Source organism: Lates calcarifer, linkage group LG11 (genome assembly GCF_001640805.2).
Source record: "Lates calcarifer isolate ASB-BC8 linkage group LG11, TLL_Latcal_v3, whole genome shotgun sequence".
NCBI lineage: Eukaryota > Metazoa > Chordata > Actinopteri > Centropomidae > Lates > Lates calcarifer.
The window spans coordinates 17,105,841-17,130,327 of record NC_066843.1 but is presented as its reverse complement, the minus strand read 5'-3'; the positions used below and the strand labels follow the sequence as shown (position 1 = coordinate 17,130,327).

The 24,487-nt window shown below is 42.8% G+C and overlaps 1 protein-coding gene across 1 annotated transcript in view; it reads right to left on the bottom strand.

The window, feature by feature from the left end:
* Positions 1–24,487, bottom strand: part of grin2ba (glutamate receptor, ionotropic, N-methyl D-aspartate 2B, genome duplicate a) — a 116,439-nt gene that overhangs the window by 63,824 nt on the left and 28,128 nt on the right. The window contains exon 5 of the mRNA XM_051073699.1: positions 20,497–21,135. Coding sequence (XP_050929656.1) covers positions 20,497–21,135 — 639 coding nt within the window. The remainder of the gene's footprint in view (positions 1–20,496; positions 21,136–24,487) is intronic.

Below are 24,487 nucleotides of genomic sequence, written 5' to 3'. Positions count from 1 at the left end.
TTAAATAACTGTTATTCAATATTTCACAATAAACTAAAGATTACATAAAATAAATAAATAAATAAATAAAAATAATGTGTGACAGAACTTGGCTTTTTCTTCTTTCCTCTTCAATTAATCATCTCTTAACCTCCTCAGATTTATCATGTCACCATTTGGAGGGGCCTAACCCCAGCACTAACTGTAAATAATACTGTCTCATGACCTACTACAACAGGAAAATCCTGTTTTGCATCAATGTATAAGTATTAACAATCTAGTACATCTGTCACAGGGGCCATTTTACTGTACAGCAAGTACTTTTACTTTGATACTTCAAGAACATTTACTTAAGGAACAGAGATTATCTAATCAATGGAATTCTCATACATGGCAGAAAAACTATAATCTGAAATAACCTGAAAAATCCCTGGCCTGATGCAAAGCATTCTGGCTCCATCTCTGCCTCTTTCTTCTCAGTGATATTAAATTATCACCTGACCAGGATTCTCATTAGACTAAAGAGGCAGGTGCTCCATCACTGGAATTTCATTTCCATCAGGCCGCCGCCCTTTCCTCCTCAGAGTAATGCGCTCTGCATGCAGCATAAAGCGTGACTTAATGTTTGCTTTATTTGTCTGGCCTGTGCACTGAACAGGGCAGGGGTCACTCCTCTTCAATCAGGAAGCTGCTATTGGGGGGGGAAGAGTAAAGACAGAGGAATGGAGAGAAGGGAGTAACTGAGGAGAGGAGTCAGATGCCAGAGGGACTGGGGAGTGAAGGCAGGAGAGACAACAGACAAACGCTTCAAACCTTGTTTAAGTTTGCATGACTTTTTTTTCCCTCTCTCATCACACATTTTGTTCCTGCAGCTTTGTCGCTTCACATCCATCTCCCTTCCTCCCATCTGCACTTGTCCTGCACATGCGTCACTCCCATCCCTCCATTTCTATCAGCCTCTATCTTCTTTGTATGTTGTTATCCCCAGCACACACATCATACACACACAGTCTCTCTCATTTCCCACGCTCAGCCTTCTCTACTTCCATGTCCTTAACTGTCCTTTCCCTCCTTCTCTGCTGGTGATACACCCGACACCCCTTCCCTTATTATCTGAACTTTATCCAAACCCATCTGTCCATTCTCTTTCAAGTTACGCCTCTGTCTCTCACTCTCCTGTTTTATCTTTTCCTCCTGTTCCTGATTGGATTATTATTATTCCCCAAATGGATTTTCGTTCTGACGATTCAGCATTTAGAATGAATATTTAAAGTCGAATTTCTAAAGTTATTATCCTCCAAATGGATTATTATGCACAGCACTCAGCTGGAATTTATAAAGTAGAGTTTAGCGTGTTGATTTTTTCAATTTGGCTCGTCTTGCGAGTCTTCTCAACCCTGAATGCTCTTTCTCTCTCTCACGCTTTTTCCCTTTGTCTCTTGCCATCTCTCACTCTGTCCTACTTCTGAACCCAGTTATTCTATGTATCTCTCTGTCCTCGCTCCAGACCCTCACTCTTCCTCTCTGTCTCAGTTGCCAATCCACCCCCTTCGTCCCCTTGCCCTCCCACCCTCCTTCTCTCACTCTTTCCCGCTATCTCTTCCTTGTCCCGCTTCTCCATTTTTTCCCCTCTCAATCACTCTCCTTGCAATGTTAATTCAAATTGCCTGGTTTGGGAGGACAGTACAGTTCCAATAATGCCGAAAGCACTTAGGAGAACATAATCAATCTCTCGCTCTCTCTCTCGCTCTCTCCTCTCCCTTGCTCTCAGTTTCTCCCCCACCTCCCCTTTCTCTCTGTTTTCTCACCCTATTTTATATTCCCTCCATATGTGGAACAGGACTCAAACTCTCTGCCTCCTTTAACTCTCTCTATCGCGACACTCTGTTCTAATCAAGACTTTTACATTTGAATATTTCATCCCCGCTCTCTAAATGTCTCTCTACTGTTAATGTGAGCATAACATTACACACTGTATGGTCTGGTTTTTCATGGTCTTGAAAATACCCTGTGGATGGATGTTATGGATGAATGTGTTCATGTGTGGGTCCATATTTTGTTTCATGCATGCATATGAGGATGCACATGCATGACGGTGGAGAACTACACATTATTGCTGCTGGTTTCATGCGATTTCACTGATCAACAGTTGGTGTTGGTATCATGGGAAAAGCATAGTAATGCTCCAACAAGGGTAAGAAGCTAGTAAACATGGATGCAAATAATGCAGGATTCTAAATCTTTCAAAATCAGCTTTGCAAGTGTCTTACAATGGATGATACACAGTGCATTCTGGTAAGAAACACTGAATGGAAATATAACCTTTGTTTGTTTACAAGAAAACTCCACAGAACACCTTTACTGTCACAGCACACAGTTACATTTTAGACAGGAGTGTGCTCCCAACGCTGTGGCAGTAGTTTGGGGAGGGCCCTTTACCGTTTAATTGTGGCAATCAATGATCCAGGACACAAAGGAAGGTCCTTCCAAGAAACAGTTTTCCCAGTTTTGTGCGGAATAACTTGACTGTCCTGCACAGTGTCTTCGACCTCAAATCCATCCAAAACCTTGGGGATGAGCTGGAATGCCAGCTGCAACACGCAACATCAGTGGCTGACCTCACAAATGTTCTCGTGCCAAATTCCAACAGGTTTCAACATTTGGAAAAGCATCCACAGAGGAAAGGAGGCTGCTTTTAATGATCATACCATGGACACTGAAAATTTTTGATTCTGATTGGCATGAAGGTGGACATTAAACACATATTTCTGAAGGCTATGTATCTAATATTATCTATGCTGGAAAGACAGTGTTGATAACATCATGTAGCAGAAAGCAGTACTATAATCCTTAAAGGTTGATTGGGTTCAAGATTTGAGAGCAGTTGGTAGAAATGATCTTTTGTTAAGCCTGCTGTTGCCTAGCAATGCAAACAACAGGAATTCTATGGCTATGATATAAGCAGTTTGTCTGAGTTTGTGTGTTTGATGATTGTAATGGATGACACAGGAGCTAAGAAACACCTGTATTACCCCTTACATATTAAAGCCCATGTCTACATACTTTTGGCCATATGTGGTGTATCTCTTTGCCTGACTGCTACGTGCTCTTTTGCATGAATGTTTGCCCCACTTAAATTCTCTTCTTTCCCTTCCCCAAACCCTTCCGTCACATCCCTCTGTCTGTCCCTCCACCCACCTTTCCTTCATGCTCTCAGATAGTTTTTACCTCCAAAAAAAATTCCACTCCCACTCCTCTTTTCACTCTCACTCTCCCTCTTCCTCTTTCTTCCCTTGTCAGTCTGTCCCTTGCTCTTTCATGTACATGCACACCTCTCTTCAGGTGTCAGCTGCTGCCCTGTTAGGTTTAAGGGGAGACAGGTGGGGAAGAGAAACAGAGATGAAGAGACAGAGAGGAACGGGCAAAGGGAAGGCGGACAGGCAGGATGAGGAAGGCTCACAGAGAGTGAGAGATGAAGAGAGAGAGAGAGAGAAGAGAAAGGGTGAAAAAGTGAGAGAGAGGTTGAGAGAGGCTAAGAGAGGGAGTGAAATACTTCTAATTCACAGAGACAGGCTGCGTTTCCGTGGCAACGTGGTTTCCATCGTAACAGCCCTGCTAAGGATGCCATTAGTGGGGAACAAAAAGAGAATGCCACTCACTGCTTGTATGGAGCGCGCACACACACACACACACACACACAGTGATACACACAAAAACACAACAGTCACCTACATGCATTTATACTACTACACTAACAAACACACACAAGCACTCAGACAAGATACACACACATGCAGCCACCCACACAACGCTCTTTTCTGCCCCTTTCAACTCACAACTCAACACGCATCCTGCTGCCACTTCCCCACTGCCCACACAGGAACTCAAACCAGCGCAGACATATACTAATCTGTCTCACACCTGCCATCAGTCCTGCCATGGCTCCTATATAGTGGCAAATCATTCCACACTTTGAGGGGAGCAGCGAGGCCCCCATCTTGCCGTGGGGCACAGAGGCTCTGAGGAGCAACCTCCATATTCTACTGATGTCCTTGCTTGCACCATTGGACTTGTTGGAAACAACGTGCTGAGGGGATGTTTATACTTTGATTCGCGTTTTGTATTGCTGACCCTATGCACACATTTGCATTTGAGCATTCAGCTGATTCTCTTATCAAAAGGGACACACAAAAACAAGAGGAAGAGATTAAATTTGTAAATCGCCAACGTACCGAGCAGACAACAGTAACAAGTGTGAAGGTCAAAGCAGCAGCACCAAGACTGCAGAAGTAACCTATTCCTTCCTACAATATTCATGTTTAATGGAGAGAAGCTGAGTGAATAAATAAGAGTCAGGCAGAAAATGGTTTTCTTTAGTATTCAGAAGACATGTTGATAGTTTGTTATACAGAAGGCATGCTGCTGACCCCTTGCTTCACCACTCAGTGATGCTCAACAGCATCTTGATAGGTCTGACAGGATGAAGGGCCGGAGAGGAAGGATCCTCTGAAAATGATTTTGTACCTGTTGTCTATGCAGAAAAATGGGAGTTCATATTATTAATTGTTAATTCATAAGGACTACAAGTCAGAAGGTATGTAGAAGTAATTTTCTACTTGGGTTAATAGCACAAGAGAAACTGATATACTCCAGTGCCTCATACAAAACTACGCACAGGTATTTTAATAGTATTTGTCTCAGGAAAGTCAAGCATGAAGAAGTTAAAGAAGTGGTATAATGCTGTAAGATGAGCTGCTAGAATGTGAAATGTGCACAGTTACACTCTCTAAGACCTGATACTAGACAGCATGTTGATATTACTGTAGGCAGCAGGCATGTTGCTCGCTCTCTGCTTTGCTCCGGGGCATCAGAGACAATAACCTACTTTCTACTGCAGGGCCGAATAGGCAAACAGAGCTTGTTCCTAACCTACTGCATGTCACTGAAATTTAATCTCAAAATAAAATGTGATTTGTTTTGTTCCTTATTGCCAAAAGAGATCAAACACACAAATTTTTAAAATGGTTTCATTCCAAAATCAGATAGGGATAGCACTTTTTAAAAAATGCTATGAAAATAAAACATATCAGGGGTTACTATAGGTTGTGAGAGCATTTTGAAATGAAGTACTAGTACTATAAATCTTGCTATGCTGTTACATTTACACTTAATCAACCCTGCGCCCTGCAACCTTGTAATGGGAAAGCAGTTGAAGTTACACTCGCTACAGCCTGAATTACTTGTGAGAGTGTGCTTGAACTCTATGGCCAGAACACACAGTGACTCACTTGCGGGCTAATACTATAAGGTCATCTGCAGAGGGTTTAATATTTATCAGGCATCTGATATTGAGAATCGTGATGTTAATATCAGTATAGGAAGCAGCACATTCCCAACCCTCGGCATCGCTCTGGGGCCCGGAGATGTTGTTTCTCTCCATACAGGAATAGACTGTTACTCCTATATAGCGCTGCAGAGCTGCAAAAGCTGTTCACAGCCATATGGGTCAGGTGCAACCCTATGTACAAAATATCCTGTGTATACAGAGGCAGGTTTATACATGAAGAGATGCTGTGGATTTGGAGTAGTATGTTCTGGTGTGTATAGTACCAGTGTGTGTTAAGGGGTGGGTGGGGTGGGGGTTTAAGGTGTGTTGCTACGTGGTTCTGTGGGTACTGCATGTTTTGTGATTCTTTCCATCATCAGCACAAACAATTCTGTTGACGCTGTTGATACTGCCATATATGTCAGCAAGAAGACGTGTGGGGAGGAATTATTTTGAAAATAGTGTGGCGCTAAAACAGATACGCGTGAATAGTTTTCTTGATAACAGAAACTCCTGCAGGGTGTAACACGGAGAAAAGTGATGCTTGCGCCCAGAGATAGCTGAGTGCTTAAGTCGGCCACCCCTGAAGCCTTGTGTGTCCCCCCACTGACCTTGGATCAAATCCTGCCACAACTTTCTCTTCTCTGTTTAACCCCTCTGCTTTTTAGAGTCTAAATAATCAAAAACACTGACTAGGTGTCCTTATAATAATTGCCGTTTTCAAATGTTATTGAGGTAGCCGTGTTGATTAGCATTTAAAGTGAAACACAGTATGTGGGGTGGGGGTTAGGGGTTGGCAGGGTCACACTACATCACAGAATCACCATATTACCATTTTTAAAAAAGGAACTTTGAAATGACAAAATCACAAACAGAAAGGCACCTACACAGGAGAATCACATCAAATTGAAGGGCAATTCTAATTAGATGTGCGAGCTCAAAAAGACATCTGACAGACACATTTCAATGTACAAGTTTCAAAGCGACATGAGTCAGCTAACAGCGTTCCAAAATTACAGCCTCAAAAATAGCCTCAGAGCTGAACTGACATCAGTGTTTGACAAAGTTTGACAAATGTTCAAACTGAGACCACAACACATTTACTCAAATGACTGTTAACTGATGGACAGTAATAAACCACCAACACCTTCCTTTCATTTAGACATAACAATTTTTAAACATTTAAAAAAATAATAATAAAAGATGCTAGTGGGGTTGGTGAAGTAGATTTATAAAAAAAGCACATTAGATAATTCTGCAAAACTAGATGACATTCAATGACATTTTTTTTTTACATCCAATGCCAATGTAAAATTCTCACTTTCTACAATATCTGCTCATGGTACTTACAGCACAGTTAATGTTAGGGAAAGTCTGTTGTTATGGACAATGAATTACGTCTAAGGTATAGTTAGGTTGAGCTATCCACCATCCCAGCGTCCACTCTCTTACTTTCCACCTTGCTAGATAAAGAGTGCACTACTTCCTGCATCAGTACTAAACACTGGACGTAAATCATGAGGTGCCCAATTTTCCAATATAGACGTAATTCCCACATTATGGCAGGAAACAGGGCCCTGCATTTGTAACATGATTCCTGAAAACAAGTCTCAGGGTTTACTGCCAACTGTGTAACTTGATGGTAGATCTACAATGTATAGGCAATGTATAGTCATCTTGGGCGAGTCATTTGGTTTAATGATTGCTTTGCATAGCACATAACAGGCTATATAACAAGGTATATGGCTATATGGCTGTTATACAGTACTCCAAGGTGAAAACACAGTTCTGTCATTTTGTTGCTATATTTCAACTACCCTGGGGTGATTTCATGAGCATGGGATGAAATCAGACACTTTCATTGGTCTCTACTATCACCATATGAAAACACAGTGAAGAGAGCAAAGTAGACTTCCACCTCTTTTGTCCCTTAAAGAAGTCTTCTCTTCATATCAAAAAAAACCACCGCACACAATTCACAAGTTGGACTGCAGCAAGGACAACTAAAACTATTCAGAGGGCAAAATGTGACCCTTCACCTCATTTACTTTCTGTGTGTCTTGCTGGATCTTACTTGGTCCATCCTATCCAACACAAATTCAGTGTTTTGTTTTGTGTGGTCACATAAATCATGCTCTACACAGTGCGAGATCTAATCATACTAAGCGAATACAAATTTGGTTTTCTTCTTTTCTGGACACTTATCTTTGTTGCTGGCATCACTTACAGAGACATAAAAGTTCAGCTACAGTATGTTGCAGAATCTGTTTGATCAAATGTGATGCACAGCACGCTGTAGGTAGGTGCTACTATCAACTGGCCCTTATCCAGAACAAGGTGAAAACACAACACAGGTCTGGTCTATTACTTCCACATTCTTATCTAACAGAATAACCTTGGCATAAGCTGAAGAAAATATACAAAGACGTTGCTGCAACAGTATCAGCTGTGGGGTGGTTCACACTAAGCTAGGATGTACACCACAGATATTAAAATGTCATGAATTTTAGATGTGGTTAATGGCCTGAGTTGCATGCCACAATCCTATTTCTCCCATCTTTCCTGTTACTCTTTGCCATTATAACATCGTTAGAATTATGTTTAATATATCTAAAAAAATTACTATGAATAAAAGCAAATGGATTTACTGATGCAGGCTTATGGGTTGGATGCTTGCATGTGTATGGGGTTGTTTTTTGTTGTTGTTGTGCTAGTTGTTGTCCTAGTACAGAGTGTTCTGTTTATTAGCATATTGCATTGTTTAAAAGCCCCCCTCAGCGCCCAACCGTCTCATGCCAATAAAAGTCTATTAAGCCTGTTTGACTTTGCTAATGCAAATCAGTCTTTGACGGAGAACAGGGCAGCCAAAGCTCCAGTCTACAACAACAAGTGCCTGACTCAGGACTAATGTGACAGAGAACAAATACAGGAGCTAATGCAAATAATAAAATGCCCAGCGGGGTTGTTTTATTGATAATGATGGTGATAATGACTGATGGTAATGGTGATAAAGATAATGGGATGACAAACAATAAAATGTCCAGTGGCATTATAATAATAGTGATGATGATTATGAAGTTTACTACGTCACAAAAAATGTAGCTTTTTAATAAGAACATTATGGTATTATAATATTTTGACAACTAATACTGTCTTAAATTGAAATGAACTGAACTTTCACAAACTTTTCTTTTGCAATGATTGATTCAGACCTTATTAATTTGTAAAGAGTGCCAGGTTTAAACCTTATTTCACAGTGGAATTTTATCATTTATCACAAAAAATGAAGTCAAGGAACTGGCCATGGTTTAAAACACATTTTTTGCTTTCACTACATAGCCAGTGTTAGCATTAACAGCTGTTTAGTCATCAAGAGCATCAGCCATTGTTGTATTTACAGGACGACTGAAAGCTACAGTGAGTCACTATCGCAACGTGTTATTATGAGTCGGGACGGGGCTAGCTGGTCAGCATGCTAACTTCAGTAAAAGAAAAGAAGTGATAGAAATGGCAATTTAATGAAACATTTGACATTTTGTGTAAAAGGCTTTTTCTCTTTCATGATGAGAGTTAAATGAGAAGATTGATATCAATCACATGTTTGTACGCTAAATATGAAGACACTACTAACAGCTGGCTAACTTAGCTTAGCATTAAGGCTGGAAACAGGGGGAAACAGCTAGCCTGGCTCTGTCCAAGCTAACTGGCTGCTGGCATCAGCTTTATATTTACTGTGCAGACATCAGCGTGGCAATAATTATCTAACTCAGAAAAACGTTGAACCATTCCTTTAAATCACATTTATTTATCTATTCATTATGGGACTCTAAAATGATTTACCTGGGGATGCTGACACCAGTACATTAAGTGTAGGGAACTCAAGGTTCATTCAGTAGCTAGAAGCATAAGATAGAAACAAACACTGCCTACTGTCAAATCCCTAAAAGCTGTGTTGTGTGCTGCCCACTGCAGAGAACATAATGTGCCTCATTTTTCACTGAAGAAATTGGTAGAAGTTGTCAGCTCGTGCATGTATATGTCAGTGTGTGTCATAAGCTCCATTCTGTGTGCTGGTTTTGCAGTTGAAATAGTTGAACGTGACAGAGTATAGCGTTGGGTTGTTCTGTTAGCTAAGGGAAAAAGACAAGACTGGTGGCAGCTCCACTTTCATAATTAAAAATAACTAACCCCTGGGACTAGTTTGTCTTATTTAATTGTCTCAGTCTCCAGTGTGACTTGGACAGTGAAATGTCCAGTACAACAGGTAAGTACAATATTTCACATTAGTAATTTCTGTCCTGCCCAAATGTGAACTCCACAAAAAGTAACTATCAAGATACAGTAAATAAACAAAAACATGAGTATAAAATACAAGAGTGAGGACAATGAGCCAAGTGTATTCAGGCTGTGATGGCCATCTATGCCTTCATACAGTATCCACACAGAGTGTGCCTCATACATGCTGGAGGTGTATTTGTCATCTCACAGTATTGTCTATTTGTCATGTCTGACTCATACATCTGTGTACTGTATCTCTAAACGTGTTTGTATGGATGCTGAAGGCTGGGCAGATTGCCCGCCGGTCGCCGTGCGAGGACAAACTGCGGGCTTGTGGGTAAATGCAGACAGACAGAGAGAGTGAAGACTAAAGAGGAGATGGTGTTTGCTGTAATTTAGGAGAACAAGGGAGGGGAGGGGCAACATTTACATTCATCACAGGAGCTCGCCTCGCCTCAACTCACATGACGTGAGAAAAAGAGGGAGAGGAAAAGGAGAGCGCCAGAGTGGTTGAGATAAAAAATAGAGAGGGAGAGATGCAACGAGACAGAATGGGGTTGAGCAAAAAGATCTTTTCTGTGTTTCTTGTTTTTTTTTTTCCCTTCAACCCCAGGAATGCTTTTGTGGCGATGAATGTATAAACACAACAGGCTGGATTTTCAAAAGAAAGCAAATATCATATTCTTAGGATCTGTATCTAATCTATGAAGTGCAAAGAGAGAAAAACTGAAAATGTGTGAGGCAAAAAGGGCAGTTTTATTCTTAATTACAAAGAACAGACAAATTCTGTTGTTTCAAAATAACGCACAAAATGCCATTCTAAAACAAATGACACAAAAAGAAAAAGGACCACAGGGAAAGTGAGTTTGCTCCTGTGGCTTCGTTATAAAGCCTACAGTGGACATGCAAATTTACATCATTGTATTTATTGTCACGATTACATTTACTGCACAGCTATTCCTCCATTACAACAATCTACCAATGAGTAGTAATGCACAGGGTGGAATGGGTGTAGATGGTGGACTGTTGGCCTGTTTTCCCACCTGGCATCAGTCTCAGGGTGAAAAGCTTGTGCGGGGTCAGCTCAGATGGAAACAGCCTCTGACAGCTAAATAGATTAGATTGTCACCGAAAACACATAAGATTGTGTATGAAACGGTTTGTGTTTCTGTTTGTCTCGCATTTATTTTTCTATACATGCATCTGGATGTCTGTGAAAACGGAAGGGGAAGAGGAGTTTATGTAAGCACCTGCGTGTGTGTGTGTGTGTGTGTGTGTTTGTGTGTGTGTGTGTGTGTGTATCCATGGTCAGCACAGAGAGTGTCTAGGCTGAATAATTTTTATAGTGTAGGTCAGCAGGAACACATCTGAACATATTGGTCTGATGTATAGGCTACTGTGTGTATCTGTGAGTGTGTGTGTGTGTGTGTGTGTATATGTCACAGCATGTGGCTCTGACAAGGGCCAGCTTGGCACAGCATTGGTGAGTAATTGAGCGAGTGCATGGTGGTCTTCACTCATGCTTTTATTCTTCCACATCCCTGCCTCCGTCTACCTTCGTTCCCTCTTCTTTATGTCTTCTCCTTCTATATCTTTCTCTGTATTATCCTAATTTTCTTTCCCCTCCTTCTGTCTTTTCTTCCACTGATACAAGGACTGTAACAGTTGCTCTACACAGGAGGCCATGGCTGAGGCAAAGCACGGACAAAGCAAACAGGGAGACAGTATGAAGAGAAAAATGAAATTAGGAAATGGGTCTGAAAAGAAAGACAAACTGCTAGAAATTAAGTAAAAAAGAAATTGTTAACTTTAGTATAAAAAATGTGAAAGAGGGGATGTGGGAGGTCATTTGTGAAATGAAAAAAATGAAATTCAGTGTTTTGGCTCAGGTGAATTTGGCAGCATGGCAATCCTAGGGCAACTACAACAACTAGAAGATGTTTGGCAATTTTGTCAACATCTTCCAGCTTCTCTTATAAATTTAAGGCATAATTGTGCATTGATTGATTGGTGGTATTTATGGTATTTTCATTGTTTTCTGACATCTAATAGACCAAATAGATCACTGATTAATCTAGAAAATTATCTGCAGACTAACTGACACATCCTTACATATTTTGTTATGATTTTACAAAGATCTGTTGTCCAAATTAATAAATCCAGGAAAGCTGTAATTAAAGTAAAAAATTATTTACTGATGTTTTGTTTGTGAAGAGTTTTGTCTATTTGGACAATGCTTAACATTGTGAACTAATCTGAATGATCTACTGGTGATTTTACATATATTTGTGAAGTACAGTGATGAGTGCAGACTCACTGGCTGGTCTAGTTTAAACTGTGAACTTGTCTACAAAGTCACAGGGTCAGCTGGATTATCTAGATGTATCCTTTAGCCTCTTTCCTTCCAGTTTATTTCCTTTGTTTACACTGGAGTCTAACTTCTATGCTCTTTCCTTTACTCATTTCCAAATCACTTTGAGAAGAGACTCACAGAAGTTGTGGAGGATTTGTGCACTGATATGACCAGACAAGCCGGGTGACTCACACAGAGAGATTGTCCTATTTCTAACTCTACTGTACCCCTCGATTTGCAAGCTCTGGAGCCGAGTGACACTGAACAAACAGGCCTCAAGTCTCAGTGAGTATACAGGTGTCTCCCCTCAGAGCCATATTCAACAGCAGTTTGATTTTGCTCTAGTACATTGTCACATTGTCAAAAAAAAAAACGTATGATACAGAAACTGATGTGATGAATATGCATGACTATGCCTTTAAACCACAAGCCCAAAACGGAGTAACACTTGTAGTATGTATCCATAAAGGATGTGACTCTTTTAACAAGCCAAGTCACAGTGCCTGGTGTCTTTTACTGTCCTTCCATCTCTCTGCTTAAAAAAAGGGAAAAAGGTTAGTCCTAACCAGTTGACAGGTGATTAATAGCATCATTATGCTTTAACATTTTTCTGCTACAATTTCTATTTATATTATTGGTATTCAAAAGTGATACGTGTAATGTGCACTTTAATGGTATTTTAAAATTAATGTATCATGCTTCAATTATTGTGATGAGCTGGTATAATTACCTTAAACAAAAGACACATGTGGCGCTTTACTGTAAAAAGAAATTAAATTTGATCTGGATGAACCGCCTCCTGGTTTTGTTTTGTGCCATAAAATTTGGACAAAAATCTGACCCTGTGGCACAAACTATAGAATCTAATGCAGAAACTGCTCAATCATATTCTCAAAGGAACACACTGGGTGTTGTACAGGCTGAATCTGTGCGCCATATGACCGTTTGTTTACAAGCCTATCTCAACCATCCATCACCAGGAACAAGAGAGATGGAGGTTTGTAAGCAGACAGACATAAACATTTGGAGGGGAAATGGTCATGCTAAAGGTTAAAGAGGTTGCTGTGCGGGTTAGGCAGGGTGGGACAACAGCATGCCTTTCATCCTTTCATTTCAAGAGCTGTGGAGAGGTAATTATCCAGTCCTAAAATTGTACTTTTCTGTGCACATCTCTCCTCTCCTCTCCTCTCTTCTCCTCTCCATATATACTGTATGCTTTATAGAAAAGCACTGACTCATCTCAGCCTATGAATAGATAGAGGTCCATTCCCTCTCCACCTCTGAATCAGGGCGGAGGCAAGCGGAGATAAGGCTAATAAGGGTCCTGGCAAAGGGTTGGTGTAAGGTCCACGAGAGGATAAGAGGGGAGGATGGATGTTGGAGAAGGGGAGGAGTTGCCTGTAGATCATGGTGGTGGTAGTAGGTGTTGGTGGAGATGTAGGGAGAAGTGGGAAAAGGCAGGGCTAGACTATTTGTGTCTAGAGGGAAGAGAGGTGGGGGGGGGGCATGAGTGAGGAAAGGAGAGCAGAGAGGGAGGGAGGAGAGATGGGGGCTGGTGCTATAGTTGCAATGAAGTAGGAGGAGGAGGGAGGGAGGAGAGAGGCATAAGGGCATGGCCAGAGGGAGTGAGGAGATGTGAGTGGAGGGTTGGGATGGAGGGGAAGGTGTGACTGGTCCTGTACCCGTGGGGGGACAGAGTGAGAATGAAGGAAAAGAGGCCAAGCAGGAGGAAAAGACAGGGGAGGGGGCGGGAGCGAGACAACGCCTGAACCAGAGAGGAGTGGGGGAAAAAAAGAGAGGTGAAGATGCACGGCTGGAGTATGGAGCGATGTCTCTTTCTATACTATTCTAATGTCTTCAACTGGCATCTGAGAATGGGGAGAAACACAGAGAGGGAGCTTGAAGGATAGGGGTGAGTGGGTGGCGGAACAGATACGAGGGTCAGTGGGGGAGGAGGGTGAATCAACACCTGTACATCTGGCGTACATCTGTCTGTCTGCCTCACGCGAGCTACCACAGGATGAACCTTTGCCAGCCAGCCACATTCATAAATAGAGAGAAAAAGTAATGACAGGGCAAATGATAGAGAAGTTTAAAAAACGTGGGGACGCAGGAGTAAAAAGAAGGCAAGTGGATCAAGGGAAAAGCCAGATTGGAAGAATGAAGAAAACTTCCAGTTCATTATTCAGCATGTAGAAAATATACCATTTTGTTTTGTTTTTGTGATATCAATCATTTTGTAAAAGCCTATCTCATCTCATTTCTAATTATTTCCTCAGTCCTCTCTAAGTACACATTACCTACTGTATCTGCCGGCATTAATCTAGTGAATGGGAGCAATCTGTCTATAATGTAAAGCAATAGAGCAGAGGAGAGAAATAGAATCTGAGATGGAAAGAGTGAAAGTGAGGCAGTCTAGGGAGGGGGAGGTAGAGGAAAAAAAAGTTATGGGGTGAGTTTAAAAATGGCCACATTCTAAATGGCCGGAGTAAATTCAGACCAACAGGGTTGGAAAATAGGACACATAAATTTAGGGCTCTCAATATTTCTCACTACCTCTTCCTATCCTCCTCCCCTCTCTCTCTCTCTCTCTCCCTCTCGATCGTTCTCTCTCCAGAAAAGGGGAACACACACAGTGGGTTGTCACATTTTCTAAACCAGGACAATGAGAAGGTAAGAAGACACTGGTAGTGGGGCAGCCGTGCTGCACCAGGAAACCCAGTTCACAGTGTGTCTGTAGATGTGGATATACGTATCTCCCTGAGCCTAAAGCTGGCCCTTCAGATGAAGCGGGTAGTGCTGTGTGTGTGTGTGATGTGTCATCACCAGACAACATGAGAACATGATGCAACTGCAATATTTTCCATTCGGAAAAATTGTTGCATAAAGATAATGAGAAACAACAATTTGGAAAAAGAAAGATATGCAAGTTCTAACACCAGTGTTTGTGGGAAAAAAACAACTTGTTTTATTTTTAGGGATTTTAGCTTTTTCATACTGTGTTCAATAGACTTTCTGATAAAAGAAACAAGATTCAATCTCAGGATATATGCAAGTTATGAAAAGTTCCAGATAAGAAAATTTCCAGGTCAGGCTTTTGTAATTGAAAATAGCCAGATGACAGAGTGCTAGAGACACACAGACAATAAAACGGCTAACAGAGAGGCATCCGGGAATAAAAAACTGGACAAAGGTAGCAGCAAAAAAAAGTAAAGAAGACATATCCAGGATAAAAGGATGAATCAGAAAGCTGTTACAAGGGGTTTACTGTGCTTTACTGGACATGACAAGATCCATGAATGAACTAAACAATTAGGGGACAGAGATGTGAAAGAGACAGGAACAGAGCGAGCAACAGGAAAAAGGGAAGAGAAATAAAAACAGACAAAAGGGAAACACAGAGAGAGTCATCAGGCACAGGAACACTCGCTTTTAATTCTCTTATCGTTTACAAATGCTCCTAATTGCGTCTATGTTTTAGCAAGGACGCGGTGCTGCCAAGCTGAACAGCACATTACATTAATAGAGTACAGGACCTCAGTGATTACTACAACAATAGGTGCTATTGTAGGACATTAATTGGGAATATAAATGCAGGCACATTTACGTTCAACCCAGTGGACTAAAACCCCAAGAGGACGTGGTGAGTGTACCTCAAACAGGAAATGATGCCCAAACAAGTCGATTTCTTTGCGACCGAAAATTAATAAAGGACTATTTCCCCAAACTGTGGGGTGAACATAAATACAGAGGACAAGGGGAACGTGCTTCTTTGGAAAATGAGGTACGGACATTAATTGTTCCACTGAATTCACTCCTGTGCTGTGATTAAACAGTTCAACTGGCTCAGTTCACACCTCAAACACACACACAGACACACACACACACACACATCCTCCACAACAATTATCCCTGGACACAGTTCAGCACCAATTCTACACTATCATCGAGCCTGTTTCCTCTAAAGAATTAGCATGCATGTACACACCACAAACACACACACACACACACACACAGGGAACGGTTGTGCTCAGACACAAAATCACTCTCTCTCTTTTCTTACAAAGGCTTGGACACCCACAGGCAAACGACCACATTTGAAACGATGAAAAGCCTGAATTATGTGGGCAAAAGTTAATTGATCGCATCCTGCTGGTTTTGTTCCTGGAGAAGGCTGCCAGTTACACAAAAGATGGCAGGGAACAGATTTTGTTTGTGTGTGGGAGCACCTGTGTGTGCATGTTTGTATTAGTACATGTGTGTATGTGATGGTGATGTTGCAGCAGCAGTCCGTTGTGGATTTAGTTTGGATTTTCTTCCATTATCTATTGAATATTCATACATTAATTACCCTTGTAACATATGCCTTTCTGTATACTTAAGAAAACGCGTGTGGGCATTTTCATGCCTGTGATGTTTTTTTGTGTGTCTGCCTGAATATGTTTGCATGTGTGCAAATGTTATTCATATTATATTAAAGTTTCCCTCGGGTCATCAATGCTGGCTGCTTTTCCTTTTTTCATTAATTGCTGACAATCTTGCATTTAAATCCTATGCACAAGTGGATGCTATCTCTCTCCTCATCTACAGCAGCAGCAGCTTCCACTCATAGATTAGCTCGCTGTTCGTATTGTGTAGTGGCCCCCGGGTGATCAGCAACAACTACAGCTATTTGTACCACTACAAAGCCATACCTTCTAGACAAGCTGAGGAAAATGGCTCACCATGTCTTGATAATATGAGCATTAGCCAAAGCTTTAGATCATTCTGATTACTGCAGTCCAAGAGACACTGTAGAGGGACAACTAGCAGGGTGGTGCTGGAAACCACTACTGACAAAAGACTGGCAGCTACAGCCATGTTGGCTAGGTAACAACACACACAAATCCACATAAACATATTCACAGATGCACAAGGACACACACACTTAAACTGTTGGATGCTTTCCCTCTCTCTTCTCCATCTCCTCCTCCTCCTTTATCATGTCCTGTCTTTCACAGATGTGGCTACAGCTGCGCTCTATCCATCTTTCTCTCCTCCTTCATTCCTCCTCCATTTAGGCTGCGATTTCCTGAGCAAAGAGGCAGCTTCTTTTTTTCATGTACCATCGGCTACACTGGATAGATGGCGATACACCTGCTGCTGCACTCCCTGCAAACACACGTTCTATGTCACTCTGCCTTCCCCTCTCTCCGTCCCTCTCCTTCTCTCTTTACGAGCCATGCGGCCGTGCACTCAGTGCACTCATCCTCTTACTTACCGCCCAGCCCTCCCTCACTGATCTTACTCATTGAAATAGATGTGAGTGCCCTTTGCCTCCATCCATCTCTCTCTTTTCCCCTCCTCCTCTGCCTTCTTCTTCATTCCTTGTTAATAGTGGAGCTGCCTGGCTTCCTCCTTCCATCTCTTCATCTATTTAACTTGCCTACTTTTCAAGCTCATACACAAGTTCACTTTCTCTCTGCACTGGCAGTAACTACAGCACATAGCTACTTCCCACTGGTAAGCTCCATGTACAGATGCAACCACTGTGGTAGCTGTACCCCCACTTTTCATTGCTGAGCTACTGCTGCAGTTTTGCTCCATCCCCAAGAGGAGTTGTTCTAAAAAATCCAGTTTTGTTCGTGTTACAGATGTCAGAAGGCTCACAGAGGTGTAAGGCTGTTTGGGAGACAGTTATGTTGCAAAAGTCAATTGTTTTAAGTCTTGGGTGATGATACTGGACTGTATCTCCCACCGGCACACAATGCTGTGCTTGGCTTTATTTTTCATCACCACAAATACCAAGTAACTCTCCATGTGGATGCATTTGTGAGCAGAAAAATGCTATTCTGATAGTGATTCAACCTGACTCTTCACACGGCACTACACTAGTTCACTCCAGAGGGTACATTTTATGGAATTATCTTGTACCGTTCCTCCAAATTCTTTTCCTATTCAGCCCGCACTAAAAATCAAAATGCTGTATTCTCCGCCTTCAGTGTCGCTCCCTGTTATCATCCTTTCTTGGATGTGTAATGAAAAAGGAGGGGTTGTCTTGCCAACTGTAATAGCAGCAGTTGGCCTTCAGTCTTGATGGGTGCAGGCTTTTGTGTGTGTATTTTTGTGTGTATTTGTGTGTGTGATGGAGCGAGGAGTAAGATAAACACCTCATATTGCAATCCCTATTTCCCAGTCTTTGTCAGTCCATTTCCTTGGACACAGTCTCAGAAAAAAAAAAAAAAAAACCACAGCAGCCCAATTTTTCTTAAGCTCTATAACTCGACCTTTCATTCTATCTTATGCAATTACTCTCTATCACTTTTCCTCCATCGCTGCTGTCCATATAGACAAAATGTTTTCTCTTCTTACTCTGTCTTTCTCTTCCTCCTGCTCTCTCTTTATCTTCCTCTGCGTCTCCCACTCACAGTCTGAACGGTGTCAAACTCTGTCTCCTCTTCTGCTGTTGACTCAGCCCTTGTCCTCTACCCTCATCTGTCCATCACCTCTACAGGCAGCCATGTCTGAACACCACCTAATCTGGCCAAAAACCCTCCAACAGTTCCCACCTCTCCTCCCTTACCCGCTTTCACTCAAAGTAGAAATTCTTCCACCCAATCTCACCCTCGCTATCTCGATTTCTCCACTTTCCCCCCGTGTCCCTCTCTCTCTCTCTCTCTCCCTCTGATCCTTCTCTATCGTATTTTCGCCACTCCATTGTCTCAGCCCATTAAGCAGACACAAATCCGTTTGGAGACTGAGCCTTAGCGGAGCCCCGTCCTCGCTCTCCTGGGTCTCGATGCAGCCAGGAGGAAGCTCTCAGGAGAGGCAGACTCTGGCTTGTGACCGGGGAAATCCATTTAAACCTCTGCCACAAAACGCTGCTCTTTCCTGCTGCCTGGTACACTTAGGGCACATGTGCTTAATGAATGATACTGTCCCTGCGCACAGACGCACACAGGCGCATGCATTCCTCAACTATGTCCCCACACTGCTTCCTCCTACATGCCTGCATCCTTCCATGCAATAAAACACAAACATACATTTTCACAGGTAATGTAGCCACCCGTGCACCAGGAGGGTAGCTGGAGTGCTTTAAATGATTTCTATGTTTTGAGAATGTGCTGTTAGTGGGGGTTAAAGACACATGTGGCAGCAGCACTGGGTCAGAGAGAAAGGAAATTTCAGAAAATGGAGAGGATGTGTCCATGTATGAGCGTAATGCTACAAGAAACTGTGTGTACTGTACAGCAGTCTTTGCGATTGGAAGAGTGCAGTTTTAAATGGGAGCGGACGGTCCCCTGCCATTTCTTTCCTTAGTGCTCTAATGAGAAGCAACAGAGAGAAGAGGTTCACTGGTGGCCGCTGGCCTCGCCATGTCACTGTGACTCATGTCTTGGCTGGTACAACGACCTGTTGACACCACAGGGTCAGCAGACAAACTGGAGGATGATGACGTGGAAACAGGGATGGCTGAGATGAGACTGAGATTCTATGAGGCCAAATCAAACAAGCGACCAGCAAGTTCTCGACAGCAGGGTCAACTGTTAATACAGGCATCACTTTCCCTGCATGGAAGCTACATTAAATAGACTTTTTCCTTGACTGGTTATTATTTAATACAGCTGGATTTGTGTATAAAGTACCAAATGAATGAGCTGATTTTGTGGAATGGGGTCCAAGCCCAGATCCCAAGGCGAACACAGATAAAGCAGCAGCAGATTGCTTTATCCCATTAGACAAGGCCTAGTAAATAGGCAGAGATCTAACTCTCTATTCTGGTGCAATCTCCAGCTGATCCTGTCACTGGCATCAGAGCTGCTGGCAGTTTGTCTTTCAAGTCAGACACCCCAGCTTACCCTGACTCTCTGTCTGTCTGTACCCAGAGTTAATACTGATGCAGAGTTAGTATGGTGAGGAGTAGGGGAGTAGGGGAGGAGTTGAGAAACCCTCTGTTGTAGCCAAACCAGTCAAAATGGCTTCTCTGTTTTGGGCAGAGTTGATATCAAGAGGACAGTGCAGTAGAGAATGGTTGCCGTTTGCAAGGAACTTCAAAAGCACATTTCTCACTTTCACGCATAGACAAGTATACACAAGTATATTGCAGCTTGTAACACACAAGCAGTGTAGTCTTTAAAATGTATCTTTTGTTGATGAAAATGATGTATGGGGATATAATCTGTGACATGATTTGATAGCAGTAACAGCAACATGGCTATGATTGACAGCAAAATACAGCCAATAAAAGTGGGTGACCAAACAGCATTTCAATAAGTAGATCTGTTGTCCGAGCAGAACTCCCAATAACAAGAATAAACAATTAAAATGGTGGGGTATTAAGTGTGCATTGGAATACTTTTTTTTTTTATGAAAACCATCCAATTAAATGTTTTATGCAGTGGCAGCTATCAAAGGTAAGCACAGGACACTATGTTTATCTGTACTGACTAACATTTTACATTCACTGTTTGCACTCCACTGGTGCATACCTCCTATCCATACTGAAAATGTGACCAGTTTTTGTTTTTACACAACATGTACTATTTGAAAGTGGATGCAGTGATGATGAAACACTTCCTACCTTGGCAGCCATGATCATGGAGGAGCCCCCACGGACTCCGAGGATGGGGATATGGGTCTGGGCTGAAATGAAGTCCAGGATCTGGGCGATGGCCTCCTGGTCGGTGTCATCCCCAAACACCACACCCTGCAGCCAGTGCTCAGTCATTAGGTCACAGATGCTCTTGATGATGCTTTTAGGGTCAGTCTCATTCATGGTCAGCACCTCCACGTTGGGTGCCATGTGGAGAAAGTCCTCCTTCTCCCGGGCCCCGGCCAGCGCCACCTCGCTGGAGTTGCCCACCAGGACAACAGCGATGCTGAGGCCTCGCAGGATGTTGGGCAGGGCCATGTGATGTGGAGGGGGCTGGGGGATGGGGATGTAGTGGCCGCCGCCACCTCCCCCGCCCTTCTCTCTCCGTGAGTGGCAGGCCGGGGGCAGGTGGAGAAGGCAGAGCAGCAGGAGAAGGAGGGAGAGGCAGAGGGAGGCGCTGGTGCTGCGGTGAAGCGATGGAGGCGGAGGTGGATGTAGGGGTCGGACTTGTCTCTCCTGCTCCTGGGCGACCGAGGGGGTGGAGGGGGAGGCCCCGGCATGGCCATGAGGCGGGGAGGGGCTGCGGCAGCCGCAGACAGGCATGGTGGAGGTGTGGGACAGTAATACCTGGAGAGATAGAGGAAGAGGTAGGGAGGAACAGAAAGAGATGGAGATAGGAAAGAAAAAGAAAGGCAGAGATTTGATAAAGCAAGATAACAAGAGGGAAAATAAGGAGGAAAAAAAAAGCCAGGAGATGGAGAGAGGGAGAGAGAGGTTAACATAGCACCATGCAACATTGATTGAATAAAGTGAATTGCCAAGAGGCTACATGCATCATATGAATCAGTGCATATCAATGTCAGTCCACAGAAATGGGGCAATGAAGGGAGAGAATGATGAGGGAGAGGGAAACCTTGTGGAAAACGAGGCTTTAAACACACAAAGAGGGATGTGAGACGAGGTCACTCTTGACACACATAAATAGTGCATAAACACACACACACACAGATACATGGTACGATGGGTTATGGTTTACGTATAATCTCACACGGATCAATAATTCATGTGGAATGTTCTGTAGCAGCATTATGGTATATATTATGGAGGATATAAACTCTCCCTCCAGATGAGATGCTGGCTTCTTGACAGAGGAGGAGGGATAGGAGGTGAGGGAAGTAGGGAGCAACGGAGGGGAGGAAGGAGGGAAGAGCGAAGCAAATCATACAAGGAATGTGAATGAGGGAAAGGGCAGATGGAGGAAAAGACGACTCCACGCCAACTCCGGCTGACTGACAAACTGTCTGGAGCGAGATGAGTGACACAGCGTCCTGAGATGCAGACAAACTGACTGACGCCAAAATTGATTACGTGATTGACAGCACAGGCGCTCGGAGCAATTCGCAAGTACTTTGATATGATACCCGCCCTCCTCCCTCAACCCCTATTGGCCTAATTTAGCACTCACAGTCATTCACTGTCCATCCCTCCATCCTCCCACCTCCCTCCCACGCTCTACTTGACCATATCTCTCTCTCCCTCTTCTCTGTGCTTATTTATAGAGCTTTTCATTAATGGGGATGCAGAGGGGAGGGAAGGTGCCAGGTGGACCGGTGAAAAAGGAGAAAAGAATGAGGGAGAGGGGAGGATGAGCAAGATCCAGAGAAGGTAGGGAGGAGAAGAGAACAGAGATGAGGGAAGCAAGGTGGGACAGAAGGACACAAAGGCAGACATGAAAAAGAACCTCACACTCTCTCTCTCCCTCTCTCTGAAAAAGATGCGTGTGTTCTCTGTATGTTTACATCTGAGTGTGTGGGAGGGCATGTGTCCTCTTGAGTTTATCAGCATATAGCCAGTGTGTAGGTGTAGAGTCGGTGGGAATAGATGTTCACTTCGGTTTTGTGGGCAGAGATACCCAGGACAGTGGGGGTGTAGTTGCTCATAAACTTCTCTGAGTGGTGTATTGTGTGTATATCTCATACATGACTGCCTTTAACAAGGCGGAGGGAAGGTACAAAGAAGAACAAAAACACTAAAACAATAACCACTCTATGAAGCTGACAGCTAATAAGACAGGAAATGACAGAGAGGAAGAAAAAGCAAGGAGGAGATTGAGAGAGGGATAAAGGGATGTATGCAGAGATGACAGAACAACTTCTTTAGGGAAAACTAATTGCTGGAGGTTCGTCAGCTCTAATTACAGGTCCCTGTGTTAATAGTCAATTGCACACCACTCTCCAGGAAGGATGGAGAGGTGGGAGGGAGGGAATGAGGGAGGGATGATAAGAGGCACGAGGAGACAGAAAAGAGGGGGGTGGGAGGACAAGAGAGAAAGACTGAGAGCGTAAACCAAGGAGGACCTTGGGTCAGACGCAAGAAAGATGAAAGAAAGTAGAGGAGAGAGGAAGAAGGGAGAGAGAGAAGACAGAGAAAGGCAAGGAAGAGGGATGGAGGAGAAGAGGTAGAACAGAAAAGACAGAGAGGAGGAGAGAGAGTCACAGAGTGAGACGCAGACAGAGAGAGAGAGAGAGAGATGCCCTCTTTGAATCTGGACTTCTCTGGCAGCACTCTGTTTCCATGGCAACAATTAAAATAGGCCTACATGCGCACACATACAGACACAGTTGATGGACACAGAGATACACACACACCAGCATACACACACATTTTGCAATAAGCATTGATCATGTAAATGCAGTGATGTAGTCCAGCCTAGCACTCACTCTGCTGTGTGTCCATAAAGTGGGTGTATTTTATACACCAATTCCTCTCACACGCAGATTAGCATAGAGACCTCTGACACATTTTACATGTGAACACAAACACACTTTTTCGTGCATACACACTCACACCAAACTCACCATCTCCTTCCCCGGTCACAGACAATAGCAGCCTGCAGCCACACACACACACCACACACACACACACACACACACACACAATGGCACTCAACACACACACGCCCCAGGGGTACAGATTATATTAGCCAATGCGCTGTGTAACTCCAATGATCATTCAGAAAGATGAGGCCATTAAAAAGTCGCATAGTGAGTCAAAGCATGTCTCATAAAGAAACACAAAAGCCATGTATTAAAACTGTAGATTACACGAGCGAGGTTATGACACTAAATGACCCCATTTCCCTGTCAGCCAGCCCTCGCGTCTCACCCACCATTTGCTCTATTAGCCACACCATCGCACACAGCAGCCATATCAGTTACACACGGGTGGACCGCAGATAGCCTCTACCAGCTTAAGACCCCAGAGGTCCGAAACCCCCACACACACTTTTCTGCTTTTTCTTCAACCTTTTCTTATGAGGAAAGTTTTCTGAATGCACATGCAAACACATATGGATGAATGAATGTGTGTTTTCATTTAATAGTGCTGACATACATTTATTTAAATAGTAGAGGGACATCACACTATTCTCTTTATTTTTTAGAATCCTCTCACTGATAATCACAAAGTACTGTAACAGTTATTTATTTCACATACACACAAAACATGCATGCATAAAAAATAAGATAGTATTGTGTGTTGGTCAGACAAAAGAAGACACTTTAAAGCTCAAAGTTCTTTTAAGTTCACATTTACAATGCTTCTCAATTTCCTAACAATACAAAATGAAGTTTGGAAAAAGTATAATTTCATAAGAAATACCCTGCTTCAACATCACTGTGTGGGTGTAAACCACAAACTGACTGTCATCAGATTTTGATTCAAATGTTACTCCATTCTGATTAGTAGACAGAAGTAATATAACACCACCTCGCTGCAACTGAGCCTCACCCAAACTAAACTCATGAGAAGAAATTTGGAATTTGAAATAACCACAACTACTAACTAACTTTGGTAGAAAACAGTGTGATCACATCAGACTTAATTACTCATTGTAAGAAGCTGATTGGGAAAATATGTTTTCACATCACCATGTGCTCTTGGAACCTGTGATTTATTTTTTTTTTTTGCAATTTGCCAA